Source organism: Ailuropoda melanoleuca, chromosome 2 (genome assembly GCF_002007445.2).
Source record: "Ailuropoda melanoleuca isolate Jingjing chromosome 2, ASM200744v2, whole genome shotgun sequence".
In the NCBI taxonomy this organism is placed as follows: domain Eukaryota; kingdom Metazoa; phylum Chordata; class Mammalia; order Carnivora; family Ursidae; genus Ailuropoda; species Ailuropoda melanoleuca.
In genome coordinates, this window is record NC_048219.1 from 13941282 (window position 1) to 13961870 (window position 20589).

Consider the following 20589-nt stretch of genomic DNA (forward strand, 5'->3'; position numbering starts at 1 on the left):
GTATGATCACAGTCCCCACTCTGTAGATGGGAAAACTAGGCACAGACGGGTTAACTGACTCACCCATAGTGACACAGTGGGGAAGTGGGAGAGCTGGGAGTTGACTCCAGGCAGACTGGCCCCGTCTACCCACTGTGCCACAGGGCCTCTTGGAAGAGAGTTAATATAAAGTCTACACAGGCCAGGCGCATAGAAGTGACTCAGTTAATGTGCATAATCTTTATTGCTGTTGCTGTAATTCTCCCATTCATTCTAAATTTCTATCTTGATCTGCCAATAAGAAAACTCTCTAGGCTCCAACCACCCCAGGTTGGAGCCTGGGGAGGGCCTGGATGGAACCTTCCTCTAGCCACCATTCCATGTGTCTGGAAAGCTGAGGAGAGGGGAAGGATGTTTGCACAGATGTGTGGTCCAGGGTATGCAGATAGTCTGGGGAGGGGTGTGGTGCTGGTAAATTCCTGCTCCACCAGGGCCTGGGCGATTCTGCAGCCCCCCATCCCCACCCCCAATTTCCGCAACTGCTGGAGGACTGACTCCTGGTTCTACAATTCCTGGGAAGTCCTTCCTTCTGTCTCGCCTTCCTTCCTTCCTTCTCAGTTGCCAGAGGCCTCTCCTATAGGACTAGAGAAGTAAAGACCCTCCTGCAACCCCCACCTCCCCCTTCACTTTCATCCCAGGGGATCTCTCAGCCCCATCCTCAAAAATCCCAGTAATGCTGGGGAAATTAAAGTTACCTTAAATGTTCTAATCTTATAACAATTTTGCTTCAATCAACATCTAAATGTGACCACATGTGCCCAGACCACCCAGTGCCCCGGTTGGTGGTTGGTAGCTTGGTGGGGGGAGGAGTGAGCTCCTGAAGGGACGGAGGACCAAGGGCCGCTGTCAGGCATGGCCTGGCTCTGGAAAGGCTCCACAGGGAGGAGGTCTGCAGGTCTCTGCGCTCTCCCTCTGCTTTCTCCTGGCCTGCCCTCTCTTCCTTGCCCCCTCTCAGGCAGGTTGGGAAGCGTGGCAGACCACGGCTGGGGTCTGCTTCTACTCCGTCTAGGACATCTTGGGGACAGCTGGGGACTCAGGCAAATGGAGGCCAGAGCTGGCTTCATGGGCATGCCTGCCTGGGCAGTCACACAGAGCTCCCTGCTCAGATGGGCTTGATCTACTGCTCTGCTGGCCATCCTGAAATTCATAATAATTTCTGAACAAGGGGCTCTACATTTTCATTTTGCACTGAGCCCCATAAATGGCGTAGCGGGTCCTGATGGAGGCCCACACGCCCCTCTCTCTTGGGCCCTCCTCGCTTCCTCCTCACACTCACTCAACACGCCCTCAATAAACATTTCTTTTCTTTTTTTTTTTTTTAAAGATTTTATTTATTCAACAGAGATAGAGACAGCCAGCGAGAGAGGGAACACAAGCAAGGGGGAGTGGGAGAGGAAGAGGCAGGCTCATAGCAGGGGAGCCTGATGTGGGGCTATCCCATAACGCCGGGATCACGCCCTGAGCCGAAGGCAGACGCTTAACCGCTGTGCCACCCAGGCGCCCCTCAATAAACATTTCTTGAGCACCTACTTTGCGCCGACAGGTAGCCCGGGATGTTTGCAGGTACAGTGATGAACACCCCAGACACGGCCCTAAGTTCACGGACTTACTCTCCGCGCACACTCAGCCCCGCAGATCCCCACACGTGGTTTTACAAGACAGTTTCGGGATACCAATCATGTTAATTGTAACTGCCAGTTAGGGAACACTCCGAATATGCCAGCAAATTTACACACTGCCTCTTGTCTCATCCTCAAAACAGTCCGTAAGGTGGGCATTATTATAACCCCCTTTTTGAACCAGCTGAAAAACTGATGCTCGGAGTTCAAATCCGTTGCTCAGTGTCTTGCAACTGGTAAGTAGCAGAGCCAGGACTTGCCTTGTCTCTCAACCTCTTCTCTCCTCCCTGCCACCATCTCCCTGCCCCCTTGTCCCCAGCCCCCACCTCCCAGCACGGGGCTCCATTTTTGTTAAATGAAAGAGTTCACATACAGACATGCCCCCCAAGGAACACAAGGAAACAGACACACACTGAAACCCAAACACTTAATGTGGAACACATAACGTAGAGCTTGGTGTCCGATACTAGACTATTCGGGTTTAAGTCCTGATTCTCCTAGGCCTTAGCTGTGTACCTCAGTTTTCCCATCTTCAGAATGGGCACAGGGATGGGGTCGTTGTGTAGGCTAAAGGAAAAATACACGTGAAGCACTCAGACCAGCACTGACTGGCACCTAGTCACTCTTCAATAAGGACTAGCTGTTGCTGTGAACATTTGTTATCCACACTCACTCACGCTTTCATGCCACTACATCGCCCTCCTAGCCTCCTCAGCCCGGCTCAGTCCTAGATGTCTCCACGGCTGACCGTCCAGGCCCCAGAGCCGAGCCGGGAGGGAAGAGCAGCAGCTTCTCCGGGCAGCCTCCAGGGCTCTACCCAGACCGGCCCACGCGCGTGGGGCAGAGCGGGGGTGCTGCTCCTCAGCAGCTCTGGGTCCATCAGAGAAGGCTTCCTGGAGGAGGCCTCCGCCCAAGCCAGTTAAGCGACCCAGAGGAGGTAAGATGGTGCTGCCCTGTGCCTGGGCTCCCTCCATTGTCCCTCACAACACCCACCCCGACTTCATCCCCAGCACCCTCTCTCCACCCCCTTCCCCACAGCCGAAACTTTCCTCTCCTCCTGCCAGAAGCGTAAATTGCCCCCAGGAATGCACTGCGTCCCACAGCTCCCCTGGCAGTGGCCCTCGGCTGTCCTAGGGTCAGGCCTGGCGCTCCATTAAAGGCTGGGGATCGGTAACAGCGAGGCTCCTCGCCTGCCGCCACCCTCTCCTCCCCTCCCCTCCCCTCCCACCGGCCCTTTGGCTTCCAGGGAACAGCACATGGTAGCACTTAAGCTCCAAGTACTTACCGGAGGACGCTTTTCCTGCACCACCACCCCCAACCGTCCACAATGAACTACTTGTTAGGAGACTATTTTAATTTTACTTAATGCAATTTCTGTCGCCACCTCTTTCTCTGGATGCCCAGTACAAATATAGCGGAGGCCAATTCACCAGGGGAGATGTTACTGGTGAGGGGGTAGGGCAGGAATAGGACTCTCTCGCTGCAGGGGAACAGTGCTGGTGCTCTGGTCTCCCCTCAGGAAGTAAGGGGGCTGATGAGGGGAGGGCTCAGCACTAGCTCGTGCAACTGAGGCCAGCATGAGAGGCTGGGGTAGGCACAGGGGCCGGGCCACACACTTTTTTGCCGAAGTGCTCTTCCGCTTGCCCTGGGTTCGGCAGGCGGGTCCTCAGCCTGGCAGCACATAAGCTTCGCTGTCAGATGCTGGGAGTGACTGGAAGAAGGGGGTGCTTCCGGGGTCTGACCGGCCTCTGGGAGTTGTTCCATCAGGTGCATCTCCTAGCAAATTATGGCAATCAGGGGTCCAATGGTCACTCTGGGACAGTAGAGTGGTGATCTGGAGACCCCTGGTGGCCAAAGGCTGCAGAAAGCGCAAGGCCTTTCCTTTGCGCTCTTGCCTCGCCTGTGCCAAGCCCAAAGGCCACCAGCACGGACCCCTCCAGCCCCAGAACGCCACCTCAACCAGGCTGCTGACCTCCTTATTCAGCCCCTCCTACAAAGCCAGCAAACCTGCCCCATCCCGCTTGGCAGGCGCGCCGGTACATCACGGAGAATGCGGAATGGCCTGGCCTGGAGGGGGGCTGGCCCAGCTTCAGAGTCCCAGTGAACACAGAGGGCTATACAATCCACAATGAGTTAATTCCAAAGGTGTTGGGGGGTGGGGGCCCCCGAAGTTAGGTTTCTGGGACTTGTATGTTAGGCTCATTCGGGAGAGATGATGAGGTGACGTTCCAAGCAGCTCCATGGTCCTCAGCCCCTCCCTTCCCTAAGCCTCTGGGTGCACGTCACGCAACTGTGGGGCTGTCACTGGGAAAAATCACTAAGGGGGCTTTGTTTCCACAGCTTGCCGACTCTGTAATGCTGCCTGTGTTTAGCTCTGGGAAAGGAAATATCTAAAACGTCATACCATACAAACGGCTGCTGGAAAGTCAGTGTGGTACTAGAAAAGGAAGGGTGAGAGTCCCTCCGGAGAAGGAAAGGGTGGTGCCGCTCCCTTTTCTTGGCAGACCCCTGATACCACACAATGCTTCCACATCTGGGCCCCAGCATCTGTTCCCTTAATCTCCTTCATTCACTCGCACTCTGGTGTGATTGGACCCAGCCCTATATCTGGTGCTAAGGACACAGTTGACCTGCCCTGGGGCCCCAAATTGTACTTGGAGGGGGAGGTAAAGAGGCTCAGAGGACAGGATCCCAGTGGGAGCTTCCCTATACTTGGGAACACAAAGTGACCCCCCTCCCTCCCTTTAGTGGCCTGACCCAGCTGGAAGAGGCAGGGTCATGTGCAAACTGCCCGTTCGGGTGTCCCAGAACGCTGGTCGTAACCGACGCAACTAAGACACACTTCATGTCCAACACACCTATAATGGCTCTCATCTCAGGTCTATGCCCTAACGTTGGGAAAAGCCTGGAGTCCCACCCACCCCCAATAACCTGAGTATCTGGACCTCAAGGGCCTAGGCTGTCTCCAAGAACAGTGCTACCAATATGGCCTGACAACCTCTGATCCCGCCCTTGAAAAGCTATCCTAAGGTCTTTTTTTTTTTTTTAAGATTTTATTTATTTATTTTAAAAATGAGAGGAGAGAGAGAAAACAGGAAGGAGTAGAGGGAGAGGGACAAGCAGACCCTGTGCTGAGCACAGAGCCCAACACGGGGCTCAATCTCAGGGTTGTGAGATCACGACCTGAGCCAAAATCAGGAGTCCAATGCTCAACCGACTGAGCGACCCAGGCGCCCGAAAAGCTATCCTAATTCTGCAAGGCTGGGAGAGGACGCTGCAGGACTGCTCCCTTCCTTTCCCACAGGACTAATCAGGCATCATAGTTAAGAACACGGGCTTTGGGGGCACCTGGGTGGCTCAGTCATTAAGCGTCTGCCTTCGGCTTAGGTCATGATCCCAGCGTTCTGGGATCGAGCCCTACATTGGGCTCCCTGCTCAGCGGGAAGCCTGCTTCTGCCTCTCCCACTCCCCCTGCTTGTGTTCCCTCTCTTGCTGCCTCTCCATCAAATAAATAAATAAAATCTTTTTTTTTAAAAAAGATTTTATTTATTTATTTGACAGAGATAGAGACAGCCAGCGAGAGAGGGAACACAAGCAGGGGGGAGTGGGAGAGGAAGAAGCAGGATCCCAGCAGAGGAGCCTGATGTGGGGCTCGATCCCATAACGCCGGGATCACGCCCCGAGCCGAAGGCAGACGCTTAACTGCTGTGCCACCCAAGCGCCCCAATAAATAAAATCTTAAAAAAAAAAAAAAAGAAAAAAAGAACATGGGCTTTGTGCACTAGATTTTCCACCTAATGGCCATAGGACCTTGGACAATCTGTAGTCTTCCCTCTAAAAATGGCATTGTTGTAAATAAGGGCATTATTGTGGATTAGGTAAAGTGCTAGTACAATGTCTGACATGTGGTAAGCACTCAATATATCATACCCAACATCAGAGGCTTAACTTTCCTTTGACTTCATGTCCCCCTGTAGACACTACCCTACTTCTTGGCTCTTTTTTCCCCCCAAATATTTATTTTGAGAGAGAGAGAGAACGCGAGCACACAAGCAGGAGGAGAGGCAGAGGGAGAGAGAGAAAATCCTAAGCAGACTCCCGCCTAGCATAGAGCCCGACGCCCCGGGCTCGATCTCACAACCCTAAGATGAGGACCTGAGCCGAAATCAAGAGCCAGAGCCTTAACCAACGGAACCACCCAGGCGCCTCTGCAGCTCTTCTTTACAGCAAAACTCTTTGAAAGAAAAATTTGGTACCCTTAGTCCACTTTTATTCTCTCAAACCTTCTCCAATATGGCTTTCATTCCTATTATTATTATTATTATTTCTCTAAGTAAACTTTACACCGCACGTGGGGCTCAAACTCATGCCCCTGAGATCAAGAGTCGCAAGCTCTACTGACTGAGCCAGCCAGCCGCCCCTCCCCATTCTTAACAAGGTCTTTCTAGCCAAGCCTTCCTACTCAGTGGCCAAGAGCTCAAACAGTCCATTTTAGGTATATCTGGGATAATGGTCTGCTTCCAGATTTTGCTAGACAATAGACCCAAAAATGACTTTGCAGGGGTATTTGCACCCAGGTTTCCCAGACTCTCTGGTCTGTGGGGAGAAGCCATTCCTAGACTAGGTAAAAGCAAGACATGGCCCAGGAACTTGGTCTCCTCACTCCACTGCAATGAAATTCCAGAAAGAAAACAGGACATGATTAAGGAGGGCACGTATTGCATGGCACACTGGGTGTTATACGCAAGTAATGAATCATGGAACTTTACATCAAAAACCAGGGATGTACTGTATGGTGACTAACATAATATAATAAAAAAAGTTATTAAAAAAAAAAGAATACACTTGTCATGATGAGCACTGAGTGATGTATAAAATCGCTATATATAACACTGAAACTAATAAAACACTGTGTTATATTATACGGGAATTAAATATATATTTATTTCTGTGTGTTAAATATACTGGAATTAAAATTAAAAACTTAGTAAAAATAAGTAGCACAACTAAAAAAAAAAAAAGAAAACAGGACATGATTAGGATTTCACTCAAGAATATGTCTTTATTGAAGAGTCTGTAAGAAAAAAGGATGGACCCTCTGTAAAAAGAGGAGATGTCGCCTCCAAAGAGCAGGGAGGAACGAGACCTGGGTGGCTCCCCAGAAGTCAGTGTTCCCAGCACGACTTCCCCTTCCGGGCAAGCACTAGAGTGTGTCAGACTAGAACTAGCGATGCCTATCCACCCCATCAGCCCCCCCACAACCCCAGATTCTCTACAGCCATTCGCCAATGGCATTCCAAAGGCCCAGGAATAGACGTGCGAGGCTTGCCTTAACGGGTTCAAAATGGGTTTTGCTTTGGGAAATTCAAACAGGAATGTAAAATGGTTGAGCTCTTTCTAGTCCAACCAAAGATGACTGCATCCAACCCCTCCGACGGGAAAGCGAGCAGAGTTTCCCTCCTGAATGTGCACGTTTGGGGGGTAAATGGACTGTATCACAGTCCCCTTTATTAGCAGGGAGAATGGAAACAGAGTTAGAAGAATATATAACAACCGTGTTAAAGAGTCACTGAGTCCTAAAGGGCAGAGAGCACTGATTCCAACAAGTGCTCCCGCTAGCTACCCTGAAGTCCTGGGGATGGTCACTCCTCTCCAGCTGGAAGATTGTCCTCAATTCTCCTGATGAACCGCATTCGGATTTCTGTCACACCGTCTCCTTTCAGGGTGTCCTGGACAAACTTGGCCTCCACAGCCATCTGGACCTGGGGGACAGTGGGAAAAGGAAGGGGCAGCTGCCTAGCCACAGCCTCTGGGGAACCACAGGGATGGGGCCGTAACTGACTCATCCACAGCAGTCCAAACGAGGGGGCTGGTTTCCCACAAGGACGAGATCACCAGTTACAATGTTCCCGTGCAAAAAGCAGAGGCCCCGACCCATAAGGACAGACTTAGCAAACAACACCCACAGATGAGCCAATCAGGGAATGGGTATTCTTGGGCTTTGGGGGCTTACGGCACCACTCTCAGGGAGAATCACCACCACGCAGACACACCCAACTTGGATCCTACGCTCGGCAGCATCACATCTCAGGCACCAGAGTGCTGAGGTGAACCAAAGGCCTTTTTTCTCTCTCTCTCATTCATTCAACGTTTTTCCAGCCCCTACTACATCTCAGGTGTCCCAGAAGGTAAAGAGCTGCACTCACCATCTCCAAGGCTCCCCGCAACACCCCACACAAGAGATTGGAATAAATAAGGGATGAGTGGTTATCAGGAAGTTCCACAAAGTCCACCAAGGGGTTATTTTCCAAAATGAGGGAGAATTCATCACCAGCTGGGCTCCAATTGGTGATGCTTGGAGTGATACCCAAGTACATCTTGAACGCCACCTGTCAGGGGACACACAACAGCACCATGGGGAAGAGCAATGGGGGCTGTGCACCAGGGAAGATGATGGGACTGGTGAAGGAGAGTTAAGTGGCTCGGGAACAAAACTGCGGCCTCTGCAAACCACTGGGCCTTTAGGTATTCAGGGCAAAAGAAGAAAATCATCTATGCACAATTCCACAGCCCTCTCCTTCAAGGCCTCAGCAACCTGCTGTCCACCTACACTTCTGACAAGGGTGGCTTCCCGGAACCAGCACATGAGAGGCCGCAAACCACCGCCCTGCCCTCTGTCTGTGCCATCTTGAACCCTTCTTCTTGAAAGCAAATACGGTCACTGCAGCTGAATTACTCTGAAGACATCCTTCCCTCTATCCACTCTCCTACTTCCAAACTTTCACTAAGCTCTCTTTGCTGTCAGCCCTCTCTAGGATTTGGGCCAGCATGCTCTACCACAAAAGAACCGACCTTTAGGGAACAGATGCCGCAAAGCTAGAGGCGTATTACCGCTTCTTCTTAATTCGACAACATGTAATGCTAATGCTACCCACAGCGACCACTCGCCACAAGCACACTACACTAAGTGCGCTCATTTTACCTGAATGCTCGTGCTCATGACTTCATCTCGCCTTACAGCCACCCTGTGGGGTAGCTCTTCTTTTAAAGATGAGGTAAGTGGTGATGAAAGGGTTAAAATTAACTTACCCTTAACTAGTAAGTACTGGAGCCAGAACTTGAAGCAGGTCTGTCTGAGTCCAAAGCCTACCTGCTTAACCCCCAGGCTACACTGCCGCACCTACACAGTCGAGGAGACCTGGCTTCCATTTCAGTGGGGCTTTCATCCACGCGGATGATCCCAACCACTCTTCCCTTTCCATAATCTGTGCTATTCCCAAACCGCCAGGGAGGCTTCTGTGGCCCAGACAGCTGCCTAAACAGACTTTTGGAATACTAAGAGCCTCTCTAAGGGAGATGGAGAGTGGTAAGCAGTGCCTCCCAGTGACATCCTTCAGCATAGCCAGGTGGCCCAGGATAATGACCTTGGCGATGACATCTGCGGTTTCCCGAAAGTCGTGGCACCTCCCAACATTTGACCGAGCCAAGAAATCTTCAATCAGTCGGACTCCAATGTTATAGCCCCTGGGAAGAAAATGAGAGAACACACTATATCATGGGGTATGAATGTCTTATGTCTGAATGTAAGGCTGCTAGTGGTAAAGGGAAAATGGGGGACAATCCCAAAGCATCCCAATAAATGAGCTCAGCAGAAACTATGCCCAAAATGTTGGCTGTAAGAGAGAACCCGGTGCTGGGCTCCAAAGGACCATGTAGATTGTGCACTAGGAAGCCCCATTCTTCTCTCTCCTGCAGAGGAGCTTACTCACATTTTGTCCAGCTGTTTATTCACATCTTCATCGTTTTCATAGTCCTTGCACAGCTGCGTGACCAGAGCCCCGTAGGTGAGGGTGAAGAGCTCAGAGCTCTAAAAGAGGTTCAAAATGCAATCAGGACCAAGAAGCACAAAAGAAAATGCTTAGTAAGTCTAGGTCAGCCTCAGTGCTGCTGTCAGGATTCAAAGGAAGGTCATCTGTGTCTGGTGGGAAAGAACATCATCCCCTCTGGGGTGGCCAAGGAGTGTGGCTCCTCCCAGGGTCAAGGTGGCAGGGCTTTAGCCACGCCCACTACAGAACGGGTTGTAAAGGCACTTCACACATGGAGCAGTCACTCTTCCAACACATCGAGGTGGGTTTCTGCTAACCCAGGACCCCACCACAGCTGCCAAGCCTAAGCTTAGGTCAACAGAACTGGAGGTGGGCGGAGCAGGAGCCATCCACTGGATACTATGAAAGACCTGAAGAAGACATTTACAGGTTATCTTCTGTACCTTAGCGGGTGAGGCCCCTGGCTTCTCCACACCTAAAATGTCCGCAGTGTCGGGGCCTAGAGTTCAACTGCACTTCCAGTGCCCCACCCAGATGCAGCAGAGGACACACAGGCCTGGTCTGTGGGGAGGAGAGGAAGTCCCAGAGTCCACTGCACTGATAACCCCCCTCCTAAGTCACCAGCATGAGGAAAAATAATGTTCCTCTTGACACAGAGAGAAAATGTTTCTAGGAAAGGGGTAACTCTGAAAGGAATCCAATCTTTCGTGTACCCGGAACATAATACTGATCTGGACTGGTTGCTATTACAACCACAGTTAAAATCACAGAAACCCTTTTCTCAGATAAAGACTCCTGGCACCTACCCACCAAGAAACAGGGGTGTGGAAGGTGCAGGATGAGTAATGCCAAGACTACAGAATAAAAGCAGGAGGTGGGGAAAAGGCACTTGCAGAGCTAAACAAAGTGAGAAACATGCTAAAAGCACGTCTGGACCAAGAGATTCACATAGTAGCAATCACCCAGACACTCCCTTCTGAATGGAAGCTTGTCAAACTCGGAGCAGAGCACCTTTCTGTCCTCAAGTCTTCTGGAGAACAAAGTCCAAGCAAGGTTAAGGCCCAGGCTCTCAGCACGTCAGTGCCCCTCATCTCATCCCCACGGCCTAGTGGCGAGGTCACTGCAAGTGACTGTAAGTGCCTTTTGCTTCCACACTGTGTTCTACTTTTTATCATTTCATTTTCCACCCCACAATAATTCTGTAAAGCAGAAAGGGCAGGAATTAATCTCATTTTAGAGATGAAGAAATGGAGACTCAGAATGATTAAGTAATCTGCCCAAGGACAAACAGCTAATTATTGCCAAAAATAATTTAGGAAAACAAAAAACAAGAGTTTCTAAGCCAACGTTCATTCTATCTACTGTTCCCCACAAGTGCAATACTAAACCCCCCACACACACCCCAAAACAGCAACAAAAAACTTAGCTGCACTAGGAAGTCAAAGAGAATCAGTTTCAGAATCAGGAAGCTTTTGGAACTCAACTAAAACAGTCACATCAGGGTGTCTCCAAGAGACCATTTACCAAATATGGCAATTAAGGGAAGCTATTAAGGAGGACAATGATTTTTTTAGTAAAGTTAAGAGTTTGGCACTAGAATGGCTTGGACATGAATGGATGGAGACACTCCAGCAGTTACCAGTCTATGGAGTTGGCACGACTGCATTAAATCAGGAGAGCTTTCCTTCCATTATTAATGAGCCCTTGGATGGAGACTCCAACGGCCTCAGCCCACCATAATGCCAAGTAACATGCATACCGTGATGCTATCAAGCACTTATGCGTGAAGCAGCCCCCAGTTTACCAACAAGAAAAATCAAGGTTCTAGACAGATCTGTCCATGGTCACATGGTCACAGAACCAATATACCTGAGATCTGGGAATGGGATTCCTGACCCAGGCTCTCCACACTCTTAATTTGCAAGCCTGTCTCCATCTCTGATTATGAACCAAGCCTACTTGACAGTGTGAAATGCAAATATATAACTCAAAGGTCTTCATACTTTAAAAATAGGAGTGGGGCTGTGGTATAAAAAAGTCATTCATTCAATGTTTACTATGTTCCAGGGACTATCTAATAGGAAGGAGAGAGATAATAAGACACATAATTTATATATATATATATATATATATATCTCACATGTCACACACAAAGAAAGAGGAGGGAGGGACGGAGGGAGAGATCAGTTTTAAATAGGATAGTCATAGAAGGCCTAGTAAGGTGATATTTGTGCAAAGACCCGAAGGAAGTAAGAATAAGCCATGAAGATATCTGGGTGAAAAGATTCTAGGAAGCAAGTGCAAAGGCACTGACATGGGAGTAAGTATCTCATGTCTGAGAAACAGCTAATAGACCAGTGTGATTTGAAAGGAGTGAACAAAAAAGAAAACAGAAGAGGAAGGCAGAGAGGTTATTGTTGACCTGAGTTTTCAGTCTTTGTGACCCTTGTAACAAAAGGTTCCATGGAACCTTAAAGGTCAGCTAATTCAACCAATCCAATTTCTTCACTGAACATAATAATCACATTCTCCCTCCCAAAAGAAAACATAAATCTCTTCTGCAACATTTCTACTTTCAGGTGCTTTAATTATGTTTAGTAATAATGGCCATAAACATTTATAAAACCTTCAGAATGCCTTCACAGTTTCTCATTGATCCTAATCACAACCATGAGAGGTTAGCAGAACAAACATTATTCATTCCCATTTTACAGGTGACAGACTAAGTAACCGAGACTCAGTCTTCTCATAGCTGAGCACCATCCTGTAAAAAGTTATGTGATCTAAGCCATCACTTAATATCTTGGATCAGTTCTTCCCCATCTGTACAATGGTGACAATATGATCTGCCCTTGAGAGTTACTGTGAGAGCCTGATGAGATGATGTCTGTAGAGCACCTGCTCACAGCACCTACACAAGAAGTAGGTATTTATGCACGTGTGTACGCATGTGTTTGAGAGAGAAAGGGGGAGGGGCAGGGGGAGAGGATCCTAAGTAGGCTCACGCCTAGCCTGGAGCCCAAAGCTGGGCTCAATCTCATGACCCTGAGATCATGACCTGAGCTGAAACCAAGAGTCAGATGCTTAGCCGACTGAGCCACTCAGGCGCCCCGGTTTTTATTCTTAAACTAGTTTTCTGTGGTGTGGTATCCAAGAGTACCCTGAACTAGGTTCAAGGAGGGAGATTTTGAATCAATATAAAGAACTCTGTAACAACTAGTAAGGCATACAGAAAGAATACTGGGTTTGTAGTCAGATGACCTGATTCTGAGTCTGGCCTGTCACTTACTAGCTGTGAGACTTTAGGTTAAGTCACTTGACTTTGCGTAATCTCAATCTCCTCACATAAAAATGGTAACAGTAAAATCTGTCATGTTGATTACAGGACTGTTGGGAGGATCTCATGAAATTATGGACTGAAATATGCTTTGCAGACCCACAAACCACAGGAGTGGCCTCATACTGGAAGAGCTGATCTGATCTCCAAGGACTCCGGGCACAACGTGAGCAGAGCAAGTTAAGTCAAGCCCTACTTCAGGTGAGCTATGGCACTTGAGGGTTTTCAAAAGGCTTTTTAGTTAGTGTCCCAGACAAATAACAAATCTCCTTAAGGGGGCTGATCTTTGGAGCTAATGCTCCAAGAGACACGTTTACTATTTTTATCAATACAAGTGATTCAGTGCAACTGCCCCCAACAGCTGGGAGTGAAGGTCGGTGCCAGGACGGAGTTCCATCCCTCTCTCTTCCCTCTGGCCTCCTGTCGCGGAGACTCTGAGCGCTGCCACCGAAGAAGTCATCCACCTGAGCACTGGAGAACAGAGCCGCTGGGGTTGGGTTACTAGTAACATGACACAAAATAAGAGGAGGTTTGATTGTTCATGGAATTCAGGAACCAAACATGATACAGACACATAAAGGCTAGTATCTTTACTAACAAGGATGCTTGCTGGCTGACTTTTACCGAGTGCCAACTGCGTTAAGAGCACCATCACACTGCTTGCTTTTCATGTGCTAGCTCAATTCATTCTCAGAACAACTTCATGATAGATACTTAAAGATGGTGAAACTGATGCTTACAACAATAAGGAAACTTGCCCAAGGTCACACAGCAAGTCATCAGTTAAGCTGGGACTCCATGCAGACAGTACTATGCCACGGTGTTGTATACTTTTCTGCCTCATAGAATGTGCTTCTCAAAGTTATGGGACAGGACTGCATCTCTCACAGCACCTAGCCCAGAGCTATGCATACAGTTAGGGCTAAGGAAACGTTTGCCAGACATGTCAGCTACTTCTGTTCACACAGACTAAGAGCAGAGGTTTCGTTCCTTGGGCATATTAATCATTTAAGTCTTGGATGGTTTAAGTGGGAATACAGCAATCAGCAGAAGGTAGGGCCAACTGGGAAGAGGACTGCTAGAGGGGGAGACTCCCCGGGAGGAGAAGAGCATGTCAAAACCAGATGGCCACAAAGAGGATCATGTGACAAGCCCTAAGTAGGCGCCAGCAGTAAGTGAATGAGAAGATGCACCAAACCTTCATGTCACTCATTCACTAAATATTGACTGCCTAGTGGCAGCATCATTCTAGATGCTAGGAATAGAGCAGTAAACAAAACAAATCCCTGTTCTGGTGGTTACATTCTCATGAGGGAGACTGAAAATAAACAAGTATGTAATTCATATGAAATAGCGCTAGGAAGAAAAACGGAATAAGAGGACAGAAACTAGTCAGGTAGTCAGGGAAGGCCTCTCAGAGGAGGTGACATTTGAGTAACTGTGAACGAAGTGGGGAGCAGCTAGATGAGGATTAGGGTTATTTGTTGGGGGAAGGAGAGTTTTTTTGGTTTGGTTTTTTTTTTTTTTTTGGTTCTTTTTTGTTTTGTTTTTAAGTAGGCTCCATGCCCAATGTGGGGCTTGAACTCAAAACCCCTGAGAATCCCATGGACCCTGAGATTAAGAGGCGCATGATCTACCAACTGAGCCAGCCAGGCGCCCCTGGGGGAAGGAAGTTCTAAGCACAGACACTAGAAGTTGCAAAAGCCTTGAGACAGGAGTGTGTTGCTGCCCCTCCCTCATTTCCCCACTCACCAAAGCTGAGTGAACACTGGGGGTTAAGACTGGAACCTGAGGGTTCCTGTTTAAAAGAGTATTAAAGATTTCAATAGGGATTTCAGGTTAAAAAAAAAAAAAAAGGACAAGAGTAAGATATGAAAACTAAGCAGGAAGACCTCTCTTATCTGCTTGTATCTTAGGAAAAGGAGGAAGAAACAAACATTTACCATACCCCATACATTGTACACTGCTATCTCACTTAATCCTAAGTAGTCACTTTTGTCTCCAATTTATTAATAAGGAGACTGAGGATCAATCAAGACTGAATTCCAACAATGTACATGCTTTTCCCCCTACATGACAGTGCTTCCTAACAAAATACACTTTTTTTTCCCTTTGAAATTCTTGGTACTTCCTCCAAAACAGAAATACTTTTTTAAAGACTTTATTTTTAAGTAATCTCTACACCCAATGTGGGGTTCGTACTCACATCCCTGAGGTCAAGAGCTGCATGTTCCTCAGACTGAGCCAGCCAGGTGCCCCCAAAACAGAAATTCTTAACCTGTGATCCATAGAGGATCTTCAGGGAGCCCAGAAATACCACCCCCAAATATAAACATCTGTGTATATGTTTGTCAATTTATTAATTCTGGGAAGAAGATCCATAGGTATCAGCAGCTTCTCAAAAAGGATCTGAGGGAAAAAAGGGTAAGTACTACTCTGAAGTATTAAGGCCTCCTGCAGTCCATTTTTGGTGGTGTTTCTGGCCTAAGATGTCAAGGTGTGAGGGATGTTTAATCACCCTCCAGAGCTGAGTGTCAACAAAGGGCCCCTGATCCACCTGCCCAACTTACAACCTTGGATATTCAATTTCTAAATCTGAAAACAAAGACAGACAGCATGGGCAATTGTGGAGGAGGTAAGAACATGGAAAAGAAAAGGGACACCTGCCAAGAGGTCTTAACTTGGAGAAAAACGTCATCTACCTTACTTTCCAGGCCCAGCTGCCATCTGCAGCCAACCTTCATGAGACTACATGGTGTCCCACTCTTCCCAGGACAAGAAAGGAGCCGCCCCCCTCTCACCAGAGGGGCACCACCTACAGCCTATTCTGGCCCACCTTTCACTCCTCTAAATAGAAAGTTCCTTTCTGGCAAGACCAGTATCTGAGCATCTCTTGCAATGCCCAGAGCACAGTGTGAGAGACAGTAGGGCCTAGCAGTCAGAAGCTTTGCAGTTACAGAGACACGTGTTCAATCCTAACTCTTCCTAGCCGTAAATTTGGGCATGTTAGGTAACCTAACTGAGCAGTAAAACTGCGGTAACATTACCCACCTGAGAGAGTTACTTTGCGAATGAAATGAGCTAAGGTACGCAAAGGGCTTGGCCCAGTGCCTAACACAGAGTAAGGGAACGACAATGGTAGTTACTGTTACTACCGCCGTCGTCGCGGGTCCCGCACACAGCGGCTCTCAAGACCCGGGGGAGGGGTCTCTGCGCAGCTCCCGGCCCTCCAACCTGCCTCAGGCCTGGGACGCCCCCGGCGTGATTCTCCCCTGCTGACCCACCGGCAGCCCCCTCCTCCCTCCTTCCTGCGGAAGCACCCTCCGCTCACGGGAGGCCCTTTTCCAACTGCGCCCCGCGCCGGGCCCCTTCCACGAACCCCTCCATTCCGCCCCGCCCGCCGGGGTCACGCGCTCCAAGTTACCATTTTCTTGCTCTCGGTGCCACGGTTCGCCTGCCGAGACATGCTGCCGGCCACCCTACCCCGCCTCGCCACAGACCCGCTCGGCAACCCCTCCTAACACCGCTCGACCTAGCCGCGGCCCCTCAGCCTTCAGGATTGACCGGCACCAACTCACCGCGCCTGCGCGGTCTAGCGCAGGGCACCACGGGACTCGTGGTCCGGCCGACGAGGGTAATTCTCGCCCAATAAACGTCAGAATACAACACCCAACAGCCCCGAAGGCAGGGCAGCTGGACTACAACCCCCAGAGAGCTTTGCGCGCGGTTGAGTTCTTAGAGCCTGGCTCCCCCCAGGGCTGCATTCTGGCCACTGGGTGGCGTCCGGAGCTTGCGGTAATCCTGTATCTTCCACACACTTGCCTCTCCTCCCACCCCCTCACCCTCACAGATGCTCCGCAAATTCCTCTCTCGACGGGTTGGTCTTGGAAAGTCCCCCTTTCGAACTAGCTTCTTCCGCTGTTGCCGCAATTCAGAGCCAGAAGCTCCCAGGATGTCCCAGAAAACTAAATATGGTTCATACACAGATCTGGCTTCTTATTGCAAAAATATTTAATGACAACCTACTATGTGCCAAGCATTTCACTAGTGGCTTTCTCTTCAAATTGTCCTCTGTCCCCAAACTCCAAAAGCAGCCAGTACCTGCATCCTACCCCTGTGGCCTCATGATGGAATATCCAGTCTGTTTGCTAAAATTCAGGTCACTTTCTCCCCCTCCCTCCCCAAGAACAACGACACTGCCTCGTCGCTGGAAAAGAAAGATCGCCAGAGTTGGTAACAGCCAGTCCTGGATTTTAAGCTCAGCTTTGCCATTTTAGGCAAGTTGCTGGACCTCTCCCAGTTGTTGTGAAGATTGCTGAGACACAAGTGCAGAGCACTTGGGTGCAAAGTAAATGTGTGTTCCCTTTCTTCCAGCCACTCTCTCAAAACAGCCCAACGAACAGGTCCCAGAAACACCAGGGGAATGTGCTGGCCACACCCTCACCCATCACCAAGGGGGAAGTCCTATAGTCCCTGACCTTAGCTCTTTAGTTTCAGCTCCAGCCATCCCCTCTGGCTGGTCAGTTGTGAGAGGGCTGGCCTGGGAGTCCCCGAGCACCCTCTCCTCACTTAGGCTTGGGAGCCTGACTCTGTAAGCAGCTGCATTCTACCCCCTAGCCTTCACCATGACAACCAGCCTGCCCAGACGTGAGCCAGCCAGGCTGGGGAAGACTGGGGGGCCCAGGCTGCCCCGGCTTAAAGCCAATTCCCAAGATTCCCCCAGTCTCTCCCTCAGGGTGCAGGACCAATCATTATTATACCCTTCTCCCTGTGACACAGACATCCCGGGCCTCCCTAGAGGCAGTGACCTTTGACTCCCCCCCCCTTTCTGTGTCAATGCCTTGGCTGAGAGTTCTGGGAAGGAACAAGAGAGTCGGCTGTGGTGGGGGAGGAAGCCAGGGTCGGCTAGAGCCCCCCACACCGGAGGCCAGCATGGCCAGGGAAGGACCTCCTGCATTCCCAGGAGAGAGGACAGCTGAGGTGAAAGCTGCAGTTGGCTGGCCTGTCTGTCGGTCTGGGCTCCTCCCTGCCGGCTGCCCTTGGCTGCCCACAGAAACCTGAGTCACAGTCACGGCCAGCCACCCGACCCCACCCAGCCTGCTGTCAGGCTGGGTGGTTCTGGAGAAGCTGGAGGTGGAGCCTCTCCTTGCCTATCTTAGACCTCTGAGATTCTTCCTCTGTCTGCCTATTATTGTTCCTTTTGGAGTTTTTTTCTTTGGGATTCCTCTTTGCGTCACGAGTCGTGCATCAAGGATGGGGGTGGGGTCCATTTAAAGCTGATTTATAGGGTCTTCTCCGTGCTCAGATGGGAACCTAAAGCTCCTTAGACAGCTGCTCCAAGGGTTCTCAGTACAGCTCCCTTCATTCCCAAATCCCAGTCCCTCACCACCACTGCTCAGGGCCAGGACATTTAGGAACACTAGGCGTCCCCTCCCCACCCTTGTCTCCTTCTCCCTAGAAAAGAATGCAGCAGGGACAGCTTCCCATTCCTAGCAGGGGCTCTAGACAAAGACCCTCCCAGAAATCCAAAGCGTTAGCCTATTTGATTCTGGATCTGAGTTCCTCCAATCTGTCCCTTTTCCTTCCCCTTCCCAAGCTGGAGGGAGGGAGGTGTTGTTTGCAGCTGGTGTCACCACCGCCCTGGAGTACAATCCCCACCCTCAGCCCCAGGGAGTGGAGGACTCCCCAGGAGAGCGGTATGGGTTAGAGACCCATTCACCGTGCAGTGCCCTGGGGGTGGGGTAGGAGTGAGAATCTGGTGTCTGTTCTCTATGCGGCCCCCACTATGAGGCCCCTCCCACTTCCTACTTTGTTAGTGTGGAGGCAGCTTCCAGGGCTTTGGCCCTGATTCATATCTTTGATCTCTGTGTTAATCTCCCAGTGATTTCCTTCATCCCTCCATCAGGTTCATCCCGGACCCTACCCCACCACACCTAAGAGGTTGTAAATGCTCTTGTTCCTGCCCTCCCCCTTGGGGGACCAGAAAGGGTACATACTTCTGATCTCCCCCATTCAGCGACCTGCCCCCTAGCCCCAGCCCAGCCTCGTGGTGAGAGGAACAGCTCATTCATGCCTGTTTCCGAGGAGGAGGGGCTGCCCTGGGCAGTAGGGGAGGCACAGGGGAGCTGACAGAGTTCCCAGCCTCTCACCAAAGAGGGCAGGGCATCCTGTTGGGGCTTCAGTCCCTGATGTTGCGAGTGCCTCACTTGCTCCTTCTCTGGGATGTCTAATATTCGGCGGGCCATGTGAGGCTCTCAGACACAGTCACCCAGCCCCAAACTAAAGAGACACACGCACTCCAAAACTTCTCAGTTGCTAGGGCCTGGGATCTGCCAGGGATCCCGGCCAGTTCGGGGGTAAACGGAGAGGAACCGACTCCATCTCTCCATCTGTTTGCTTCAACTTAATCAATCACACCTCAGCTATCCTCCCAAGACTTACTCTGGCCCCCTCAGCTGTACAGGAGGCCTGGGGCTGGCCAGGAGAACCGTCCGTCAAGTTGGCTAACTCCCAGATGTCTTGTCCCCACCACTGGCATCTTGTAAGGAGGTAGAGGTGCCTCCATCCTCAGTCTAGGGAAGCGTTCCTCTGTGTCGGGAGCACTGACGTTTTGGGCCTAATGACTCTTTGTTCTGAGCATGGTAGGATGTTAAAGGGCATCTCTGATGTCTAAACACTAGATGCCAGTGATACCCCCAGCTCTGATAACCAAAAGCCTCTAAACATGGCCAAAATACCTCTGTGGGGCAAAACTGCCTCTGGTTGAGAACCACGTACGTAGGCTAATACCACACACTGTCTCTGCAATGATCCCTCAAAGTCAATCCCAGATCCTTAGACACAATAGAGAATTCCCAGTTCTAAAGCACTGCTCACCCCTCCCCTTGCAAAAAAACCTTCCACGACTCCCCATGATCAATATCATGTAGATCATGTCAATTGGCATTCAAATCCTCCTATATAGACCATCTCTGGCCTATCTTTTCATCTTTAGCTACCATTTATTTCCCCTTCCACTATTGCTGAGGTCTAGCCAATGACGATATCTCACTGTTCCCACCCAGGGTCTTCATTCTTGTAGCCATCTCAAGTTCACCGGTGGGAGCGGAAGAAGAACTATCCCAGAGGTCTCTCCCTCTGTTGGGTTCTGTTCATGAATGCTGAGTCTACTTACTGCCTGTCTCAGGGTAGGCCTGTTCAGATCTGGAAGCTGCAGGCTCTGAGGCCTCTGACCTCACAAAGCACAGTCCTGGACTCCATCATCCACATGGTCCCCTCACCCTGCAGGTGGGATGGCTGACCACAAAGATGGGGATTTGCTCCTCCTCCTGATCTGCTTTTATCCTTAAGGCTCCATCACCATCACCATCACCATCATCATCACCATATTTATTACGTACTTCTTACTTATATGCCAGGCTCTGTGCTAAGCACTTCATCTGCATTGCCTTATTTAACCTTTAATGACCCCATGACAAACTCATGGTACCATCATTTCCCTGATTTTATAAGTGAGCAAACTGGGTTTCAGAAAAGTTAAGATACTAGCTTAAGGTCAGCAGCTCCATTTGCAGGCTTTCCATCATCATCGTTTTCTAATGATTTGGGGCCAGAGGCGGCACTGTTCCCTCCCGGGGGCCCTTCCAAGAGAGTTCAGGCTCTCCAGTTACTTACTCACTCCTAGGACACGCTGCTCCCAGGTTGCCTGAGACCCAGACCCTTTTGTTCCCCACCCTCTCCCTTGAAATGGCTGCTTTCTGGAGCTGTT

At 50.0% G+C, this 20589-nt stretch overlaps 1 protein-coding gene across 1 annotated transcript; it reads right to left on the bottom strand.

Annotated features, from left to right (window-relative positions):
• Window positions 1-6694: 6694 nt before the first annotated feature.
• TRAPPC3 (trafficking protein particle complex 3) lies at window positions 6695-16409 on the bottom strand. Its single transcript, XM_002917126.4, has 5 exons — window positions 16246-16409; window positions 9428-9525; window positions 9083-9182; window positions 7865-8047; window positions 6695-7420 (listed from the first exon to the last, which is right to left on the bottom strand). Exons 1-5 carry the CDS (start codon window positions 16285-16287, stop codon window positions 7301-7303), a joined length of 543 nt encoding a protein of 180 aa, XP_002917172.1. The 5' UTR covers window positions 16288-16409; the 3' UTR covers window positions 6695-7300.
• Window positions 16410-20589: the final 4180 nt, after the last annotated feature.

Coding starts and splice junctions, on each gene's coding strand:
- TRAPPC3 (XM_002917126.4), bottom strand. CDS start 16,287: ATGTCTCGGCAGGCGAACCGTGGCACCGAGAGCAAGAAAATG. Junction 8,048..9,082: donor CCGCAGATGTCATCGCCAAG/GTCATTATCCTG, acceptor GTCCCCTGACAG/GTGGCGTTCAAGATGTACTT. Junction 7,421..7,864: donor TGCGGGGAGCCTTGGAGATG/GTGAGTGCAGCT, acceptor ACTGTCCCCCAG/GTCCAGATGGCTGTGGAGGC.